The 10,109-nt window shown below is 44.0% G+C and overlaps 1 protein-coding gene across 5 annotated transcripts in view; it reads left to right on the top strand.

Moving 5' to 3' along the window:
- The first annotated feature begins 804 nt into the window (after positions 1–804).
- EML5 (EMAP like 5) overlaps positions 805–10,109 on the top strand; it is a 115,611-nt gene continuing 106,306 nt past the window's right edge. For all 5 annotated transcript variants that reach the window (XM_050897795.1, XM_050897792.1, XM_050897793.1 and 2 more), the window contains exon 1: positions 805–1,001. In XM_050897795.1, coding sequence (XP_050753752.1) covers positions 805–1,001 — 197 coding nt within the window. The remainder of the gene's footprint in view (positions 1,002–10,109) is intronic.

Genomic DNA, 10,109 nt, shown 5'->3' with positions numbered 1-10,109 from the left:
AAATTTTCTTCTTGGATGAAATGGAGCTGGCGTGCCGCTGTGCCCTCAGCGAGAGCGGGGCGGCGGGTGGTTTCCACACACGGCTGAGGGGGGACTCATCCAGCCGCAGCGGCTGCCGACAGCCGGGCGGCAGCGGGTCGATGGAAAAGCAAGGAACCGGCATATTCCCCGAAAGGGCAGTAAAAAATATAAAACTAAACTTGGGGAAGGGGGAGAAGACGCAGCCTCGCTTAAAAAGAAAAAAAAAACGGAAAAAAAATTGTAAATAAAAAAGCCCCCCAAAACCCACGAAGGCGCGATGGTGAAGCCCGTTATCTCCTGCCCCTTACCCGCGGACTACTCGGCGGTCGGCCTGCCCCCTCCCCGCGCCGCCATCTCCTCACAGCAGCGCCTCGGCCCGCGCCTCCCGCCGCTCAGCAGCGGCCGCCGCGCGCGCCCTTTGCGCCGCCGGCCGCGCAGACCCGCCTCGCCGCCTGACGGCGCTGCCCTCGGCGCAGGCGCAGGCGCAGGCCGGGGCGCGGGGAGGGGGGCCGGAGCGGCGCCGCGCCGCGCCTTCGCTCCGCGTCCCGGGCGGTGTCTCAGTGCAGCCATGTCTGGCGGCGCGAGGCGGCGAGGCAGGCTCAGTCGGCGGCGCCCTCTGTGAGGCGGCGGCGGACGAGCGGCGGCGGCGGGCATTCATGCCGGCGGCCAGGGATTAGCGCGGCGGACACCGAGCCGAGCGGAGGGGGCGGCCGACCCGTCGCCCCCTTCCCGCGGGGTCTCCGGCGGGAGAGAGCCGTACCCGGCTGGCGGGGGCGGGGGGACATGGCTGACCGGAGCGCGCCGAGCTGCCACCTGCGGCTGGAGTGGGTCTACGGTTACCGGGGTCACCAGTGCCGCAACAACCTCTACTACACGGCGGCCAAGGAGATCGTCTACTTCGTGGCGGGGGTCGGAGTGGTCTACAGCCCCCGGGAGCACCGGCAGAAATTCTACCTGGGGCACCAGGACGACATCATCAGGTACCGCCGCCGCCGCGGGCCGCCGGGCCGCATCCCGCCGCCGGCCGCATCCTGCCGCGGGCCCCGGCCCCCTCCGGGCGCCCCGGCCCCACAGCCCGGCTCGTCCCCCGCCCGCTCCTCCCGCCCCCTGGAGCGGGGCGCGAGTATCCCCCCGCCGCCGCCTGCCCCAGGTGCCGTCCCGGGCTGCGCCGGCAGTCCGCCTCCCCCGTCCAGTCAGCGCTGTGGGGATCCGGGGAGCGGATCGAAATACATCAAGGACAGTCAGCGCTTCCTCACCCCCTTCGCCCCCCCACTCGGGCTTCGCCGTGGGTAGAAACAGCCTGGAAATAGCTTTTGGCTGTCGGGTTTAACGGGCCGTGTCTTGTGTCGTCGTGTCCCCCCGCCCCGCCGCCACGGGTGCGCGGTGCCGAAACTTGTACGGGCGCTTGTGTGCCGGGGTGCCCGGCGCGGTACGGCAGCCTGAGGGTCGCTGCTCGGTCGCCGGCCGCCCCTGAATGTCAGAGGGCCGGCGGGAGGAGAAGGAGTAATCTCGTGTGCACCCTGAAGTACTTGGGCTGCGGAGGAGGTTAATCTGCGGCAGGTAGACCTTTGACTCACGTTTAAAAGGCGACGATTACGTGGGGAATTAGCGGCCTGCCTGTAACTCATGCAACTTTTAGGGTAGTCTTAAAAGATGAGCCTTTCTTGCAAAATTGAGGCTTCTCCTGTAGCTCAGTAGTTCACTTGGCAGTGAATGTTATCTGGTGCTGAAGTTCATAAAAAAAATAATTACAAACTGATGTTGCAGAAGAAGTGTGCTGGTGTTATTTCTTAAATGTATTTTCACCCTAAGGATGCTTTTATAAGCCTAGTGGTGTTGTGAGATCAGTGAGAGAATTTGAGGAGTATGAAGGGCAGATGTGAGCCTGAGTCATCAATCCTTTCCCTTCCAGTAGGTGTCATTGCGGATGGATTTTAAATTCTGATTTCCTTTGCTCTTCCTGTTGGGGTAAGAGCTAGCAGTAGACAATTTTGTGGGTAATTTACAGCACAAAATTTGTTTTTGTGACGCTTAGTGCTCCAAGACATACCTTCTGTATGCGTTACTCGTATGAGTAACAGGTATTGCCTGCAGAAAGCAGAGTAGATGCTATTTCTTTCATTTAAGCTTTTAGACACACTGAGAAAACTTGGTCATAATGGCCACTTTTTTTTCTTTGTTTAAATCTTCTTCTTGAAGAAATTTAAGTAGTTTTGAAGTATGGCTGTCATAGACACCCCTTAGAAGGGTGTCATGTCTATAGTATATTTCTTCTTCGTGCTAAAAATGTGAAGAAAAAAGTAGGCAGACAATGTACCGTTATAGACCGTTGTACTAGGGGTGTTGAATCAGAAGTTTCAATCACTGTTATTTGCACCATTTGATGCTTTAACATTCTCATTTTAATCCAGGAAAAAGTGTTTCTTAAGAACTGCTAGCCATCTCTGATGTCAGGTGTTGCGGGAAATCCAGATCCACAACTTCCCATTGTGCTAAGGAAGTGGTGGCTCATTACTTGTTCTAACCTAAGGTCCAAGGTTGCCGTAGTGTAACATTACACATTTAATGCCATGTATTCGTGATTGCTTCTGAATGACACCGTTTGTTTCAGTAGGACTTACAGTATAAGAATTACGTGGTTTGAGCTACAACTGGGGAAGTTGTTTTTGTTTTCCTGTGGTAACAGTTTTTTGCTCACTCTCTCTCAGTTTTGGTACAATGTGCTACATTTGGCCAAAATGTGACAAAACTCATTATTCAGAATAGTACTAAAACAAAAAAAATCTGTCAAAAGTCAGCAAACCAGAGAGAAAGAATAGAATGACTTTATCTGATTTGTGTGGGGATGTACTTTGATTTGTATAGTGCCATGACCCGGCATACTGGAGTTTCTCCTGCTTTGAATTGTACTGATGTTGAGAGAATATAATTCTAAGTATGTTAAAGCATTACAGTTTTATGCAGTTAGAATTTTACATGCTTCTTAAATGCAAAAGCTATACATAGATGTTAGTATGCTTAAAGGAGAATGCTCGATTTAAAAGCAGCGTGGCTATTTCTAATAGTAAGATTAGACCTGCAGTGATCAGTGTTTCACTTGCTGCTTTTTCTAAAAGCAACATGGTACCATTTAAATGTCATCATCCCGTACTTTTCCTGACTAAACTTGGGTACCTAGACATGTTAGTTCTCAATATTTAAAGCAGTCATAATAGGAAGGTCAAGTATTAAAAAAATGGATTTTTAAAATACCAGAAAACAGGTGCAAAAATGGGATTACATAATACAGTAATCAGTGTTACTAAATTTTCTCTCTGAAGATAGCAAACTCAACTGTTATATTGCAAAAAAATTCATGTTTTGTGTTTTAATAGGCTCAGCAAGTACCATCTGAATACTGAGGCATTTATGATGTTTTAGCGAAAGCAGTGGGAGGATTGAGTGTCTTTTTACAAGTATGGGATTTCATTTTTGAAAGCAGGTCTAGTGTCTGAAAATCTTATATATTTAAAGAATTAAACTTCCATGAGCACAGCTCCATAGCTGCAAAGACTAAGCAATTTATATTGCATGCTACATGGTGATATTATTAGTACTCTTCATTGTGAGAACTTTTATATCATTAGCATGCTTTGGATGACATTCTGATTTTAGGCGTCAGTCAGGAAGAGAGGAATTGCAATTCTTAAGTCAGAGACCAGTTCTTTATCTTTAATAATAGAAAACAGTATTAGATTAATGGACAGCTAGAGGATATTTTCCTTTGGAAAATTTCTTTCTAGCACTAGCAGTTAGTTTGTCTTCTGCTGTGAAGTTTTACCTCCTTTTATTAAACAAAAACCTATAAACCTGCTGTAAGATTTTTGATATGATTAGCTGTTTTAACATAATTTATTTCCAGTATAAATGTCTAATCTCAATTTTAATCACAGTGTCCATCCCCCCATTCCCCACCTCAGTTAACTGTGTACTGAAAATAAGAGAGCTCTCTTTCAGTGTTTTGTCCCTCAGTTTTGTCGAACAGTCTTTTGGAATAGAAGAGGGTAATTAGGATCGCTTGGGGCCTCTTTTATTAGTCTGGTTTTTTAATTGAACAATCTCAGTCATTCAGCTCCAGTCTGTCTCTAAAAGGACTTCTCTTGCTTTCTGGTGAGCTCTTGCTTTTTATCTTTTGCTTTTTATCTCTTCTGAGACTTGCTTTGCAGAAATCAACCCACTGTTCTGGAGGATAGAGTATCATGTTTTCGATCTTACTTATCTCTCATTTCTCATGCATCTGCACATTTTTATTGTTGAGGTCTGTCGCGAAAGGAGTGGTTTAGATCACTTAAAGAATCACTGTCAAAGGTATTAGCAAAAGTGATTTTTAATGTGAATTTGTAAAAGTGCGACAAAGTTCAGTGGCAAGGTTCACTCTATTACTTACTACATGGAAACATACAAAGGAGAATTGAGTTAGAATCGATTTAGAATGATTTATGCAGAGACTGGAGACGCAAAAGGGTAAGGGAGACTCTCCCGTTGAGTCACGAGATTCAGAGTGGACCTCCTTGCTTTCTAAACTCCTGATGGAGCTTAGGTGCAGCTAGATCCAATCTTAGTCCCACACTTGGTCAACGGTTTATGTCTAATGGAATTAATACAAGGGTAAGGAAGACCTCCCGTTGGATCACGAGGTTCAGAATGGACCCCCTTGCTTTCTAAACTCTGTCTCAGAGAGGAGTCTAGGTGCGGCTGGATCCAGTCTTAGTTTCAGACTTGGACAATGGTTTATGCCTAATGGAAGGGGTACAAAGGGTAAGGAACATCTCCTGTTAAATTACTATGCCAATTTGCCGGGGAATGAGTGATTATGGATCCTATACGACTTTGAGGTAGCGGCAATTTAAGATTTATTAACACTGTTACGATAAATCACAAGATTAGGTTTTATTGATTTTTAACAATACTTAATCATCAGTGTATTATCAGAGTGATTTAATAAAGTTTGCTATCAGCACCACAAAGTTTCCTAAATCAAATCGCGCATGTGCGCGCACACACACACAGAGATATAGAGGTTAACCTATAATCAAGATTTTTCTCTCTTGGCCAATTGTGATAAATTATTGGTACCAAATGATCTTTAAAAACCTCGCAAAATCTAATTGTAGTGAATTATTCGCTATTCTCCTTTGTCAGCATTTGTCAGCAGACTATCTTTGATCCCTTCGTTGTCGTCGGCATCTGTCAGCAGATGATCTTGGAAATCCTCGTGAAATCTACTCTTTGAAATCCTCGCGACATCTACTACTTAAAATCCTTGCTAAACTACCCTTGGAAATCCTTGCGAAATGTACCACTTATAATCCTCGTGAAACTATCCTTAAAAATCCTCGTGAAATCTACCCTGAGATTTCCCAGCTCAGGGGGAGATACTGGGTTACAGCCTGCTGCAATCCCGGAGAGCTCAAAGGGTCTCATGATCGCTATTTATAGGATCGCGAGATGATTGACTTTGGTCAGTGGATTTCCATTCTGGCCATAATTGTTGTCACGTAATTCTGGCACTCTCCAAGGTGGGCCATGATCCAAGCAGCAGGAGTTTCAGGTATGGTTCCAGGCAACAGGAGTTTCAGGTATGGTTAGAGAGTGCCTAATTGTCCTAACTCACTGTACTGTAGCCAGGACAAGAAAGTACCAGATTGTCCCAACTCACTACACAGGAACACAATGTTGGCTGGTCATGACATCGCAATGTGGCCCGGAGGGGGCTGCACCACCACAATGTACTGGGTAAGTGCGGACACTTGTGGAACGTGTCACTTAGATGCAGAAGTGCTTTGGAAATTTGCATCTTTTGGGAGTGCTGATAACTGAGTTTTTTCCTTGCGTTTTTAGGAGTAAATAAGGAGGAAAATCTTGTACGTGAAATCTCAGGTGACTTGCTTTGATAGTGCTATCCGTTGCCAGCAGCGTAACTTGGACATCCACAGTGTTTGCAGAAGATAAGATCCCCTATCCAGCCTGGGCTGTATATATGTAGGAGATACTAATTTTGAATGAACATGTGAATTATTCCTGTAAAGTTACTGATTTAAACTGTGTGTTCTGTAGGATTTCATAAATCACCAGACTAGCTTGTGAGGTGTGGATTGGTTTGCTTTATGGTAGAGGAGGAAGAAACAATGTCTTGGTGTGTTCAGGTTAGATCTTTCCTTTGTTCTCTCTTCATAATTTTAGTGGTTTAGAGGAGCATGGTTATTTAATGTAGGCTGTCCTTCCCTTGTCTGAGAGACCTTAGCGGGATCATATTTAATCCTGATCTGTATAAAGATTTCAGAAGATGCCCCCTCAAAGTATTAACTTGTCATACTGGAAACTGTTGCTCATGTTGAGGCTCCTTATTTGTCTGGGCTAGCTAAAGCGTGTTTATGTACTTTACTTTCTCTGATGGAAGGTAAGAAAATTGGAAACCCTGAACTCATCCACCTTTTTAAGTGGCTGTCTGCTGCCAAAAGCCTTTGATGTTACCAGGACTATTCTCTATGCTGACATACTCCAAGGAGACTTTTAGAATAATTTTTCCTTTTGATGCATTTACTATTAGGAGTTCTAGTACCAGAAACTAACAGATCCCCTGCTACAAAGACAGGGGAGAAAGAAATTGGTACTACCTTCAGTTTGGTTAAAAACATCTAGTTCTTTCCCCCTTCGTGCCCCTCTGTATCCGAGACTGTAGAGAGGTAAATTGCATACTTACAGAAAGCAGAGGTATATGCAAGACAGGTAGAAAGAACGACAAAGCATTTCTCTGTATTCTGACAGAGGTAGGGTTTGGCTGTTTTCAGCAAAATAGTTTACTTCTCTAAATCACAGCTTTTTTTAAGATAGTTTTTCTTATTTGTTGCTGTGAACTCTGTAGGAATCATCTTGGACTTTGTTTCCCAAGGAACAAAAAGAAGCAGCCAAAACTCTGGCCGCTCTGAACTGTGGTCTTTCTGGGCACTTTATTTAAGACTGTCATCTTTCTATATTTCAGAATTTGGCTCAATCTACAAGAGATTGTCCTGCCTGAGATTTTGTGATCTTGCTCCTGTGTTCCAAGCCAAAATAAACGATTTCTTTCTAGTGTCAACATTTCTGAGCTTCTAGTGAAAATCAGAATCACTAAAATCGTGTCTGCTCCCTGGTGTTAGTACTGTCCACCAGCTCTGTTTGAAGGAGATTTTTGTACCTATTGTTGCACCCTCAACATTAGTCTAACCGTCAGCGTCTAAGAAATGGTTGGACTCTGTCAGCTGCTTGCTAAGACTGCTACTAGATAATGCTCTCCAGGAGGCAGGTCCAGGCTTCCTCTGTGTGGCTGTCAGCTGTGGTTTGCAAACAGAGGTTCTAGCAGTGCAGTGATTAGTCACGTCCTTGTTTTGAATGACGACTCTGGTCTTTTCCTCATCCTCTCTTTTTGTTACCTATGCATTGTTGTGACTTTGGATGTGTCCTGGTTTCGGCTGGGACAGAGTTAACTCTCGTCTTAGTAGCTGGTACAGTGCTGTGTTTTGGATTTAGTGTGAGAATGATGTTGATAACACTCTGATGTTTTAGTTGTTGCTAAGTAGCGCTTATCCTAAGTTAAGGATTTTTCAGTTTCCCATGCTCTGCCAGCAAGCAGGTGTGCAAGAAGCTGGGAGGCAGCATGGCCGGGGCAGCTGACCTGAACTCGCCAAAGGGGTATTCCATACCATGGAACATCATGCCCAGTATATAAACTGGGGGGAGTTGGCCAGGAGGCGCGGATCGCGGCTCGGGAACTAACTGGGCATTGGTCAGTGGGTGGTGAGCAATTGCATTGTGCATCACTGTTTTGTTTTTTTTTCTCCCCCCCCCCTTCCTTTTTTTGTTATATTCCTTTTCATTACTATTATTATTATTATTATATTTCATTATTACTATTGTTAGTATTATATTTTACTTTAGTTATTAAACTGTTCTTATCTCAACCCACGAGTTTTACTTTTGATTTTCTTCTTTCCTCCTCCTCACCCCACTGGGAGGGGGGAGGGGGAAGCGGCTGCGTGGTGCTTAGTTGCTGACTGGGGTTAAACCACGACAGGATGACTAGCTGTTCGACTTTTTCTGTAAAGATGCTGTGTATTTCTACCACCTCATTGTATCATTCTGCCTTTCTTTGTTCCCTTTTCATTAGATCTATGTCATGAGAAAACCTTATGAAAGAAGAGAATATCTTTTCTCAGAAAAAGAGCCAAACAGAAGCTTTCACAAGAATGTACAGGGAAATTATTTTATTTTGATCTTTTCTATTCCTCCAGTAGACTGATACCCAAAGATCCATCCTAGCTCTCAAAAAACTTAACAAATAATTCAAGTAATTGAAAGTTAGGGTATCTGCTGTCAGATTTATTGTCTTGTTCTTGTCTGGAATAAATGGTGTATGTCTCTGACCTAACTCCAGATGACAGTCAAGCACAAATGTTAAGCAATAGATATTACACAGAGCTACAAAATTTTATCAGATGGAATTCTATCAATTGGTTTGGCAGCAGCTCTATGAATTTTCACCAGGAATTTCACGATTACTTGTCGATTTTGGATTCCAGGGAATGTAACTAAATGAATACCACAGTTGCCACATGAGGAGAAATTTCTTAATTATCTATTACATGTGCAACCTCTTTTGTCTTTCGAATTACTAATGTGATAGAGGAAAAACAAGCTTCAGCATGTTCTAGTGAGGAATTCTTTGTATGCCCTTGAATTCTATGCAGTTCAGAGCTTTCTTTCTAGAAGAGAACTCTGTTTATTTGCAGAAGTGTAATCTCCCAAATTATTTCAACAATCATAGCCTTTGATGAAGGCCAGTCATCCCCCTTTGGATCTTCTAATAACTTTACTGGAGGAAAACTGGAGTAAAATCCATCTTACAGTTATGCCTCAAATGTGAAATTGGTCATGCATAGAAATACCTCAAAATGTTGCTTGTATAATACTTAGGAAATCTACAAGGTACATGCATTCTGGATTATTAGGGATAGTCCTGGGAAACCAGTCTTTTTTCTTAAGTCCCAAAGAAAGTCTTTGGTAGGAATCCTTCCCCTCTACTCAGCACTGGTGAGGCCACGCCTGGAGTACTGGGTCCAGTTCTGGGCTCCCCAGTACAAGAGAGATATGGTGCTACTAGAGAGAGTCCAATGAAGGGCCATGAAGATGATTAAGGAACTGGACGATCTCTCCTGAGGAAAGGCTGAGAGAGCTGGGACCATTTAGCCTAAGGACGAGAAGGCTCAGAGGGGATCTTGTCAATGTAGATAAATACCTGAAGAGAAAGTGTAAAGAAGATGGAGCCAGGCTCTTGTCAGTGGTGCCCAGTTGACAGGTCAAGTGACTTTCCAACCAAAAATCAAAATTGGAGCCCCAAGCTGAGCAGTGAGGGCTTCCAGAATTGGAAGTTCAGTTCCAAAGCTTCAGGATTTTGACTCCAAACATCCATTTATGATCTTCTTCCCACATGCAAATTCAAATAAAAATCACTTCATGTAAGTCTCTAGTTAAGGAAATTATTTTTGAAATTATTTTTTCTTTAAGAAAATTAGACATTGAGAATAGATGGTTTTTTGATATGCAATGGAATGTTTACTGTGAAACCTAATAGCTTTAATAATTTGTTTTCTGCAAAGAAGAGCAGGCTTTGAAGTGTGTGCTGGTGTGTCCCTGCTCAAACATGACAAATGGGGTTCGTTCTCCATTCGCACCTGATGAGGAAAGGGCGTTCTTGCTTCAAAGGGTGAAAGCAATGTAATGCTGAAATCATGTAATGTGTAGCATTCCGAGAGGTTTATTACAGCAACCCAAATCACTTGAATAGATTAATTCACCAAGCTAATGTACTTCTTTGTGAATAAGGCATTTTCCTTTTCTGAATACAATATTTTGAGGGACTGATTGGTTTTTCTTCCAGAAAGTTTAGATTTGCAACTTCAAATTCAAATTTCAAATTTAGATTTGCAAAATCAAGTAGTCTTCTTAGCTTATTCTTAGGCTTATATGGTGCCATGGTGTTTTGTTTATACTAAAGATAAATCCATCTACTC

This window comes from Gymnogyps californianus, chromosome 5 (assembly GCF_018139145.2).
Source record: "Gymnogyps californianus isolate 813 chromosome 5, ASM1813914v2, whole genome shotgun sequence".
Taxonomy (NCBI): Eukaryota; Metazoa; Chordata; class Aves; order Accipitriformes; family Cathartidae; genus Gymnogyps; species Gymnogyps californianus.
Note: the sequence above shows the minus strand (reverse complement) of the source record. Positions and strands in the feature narration are given on the sequence as shown.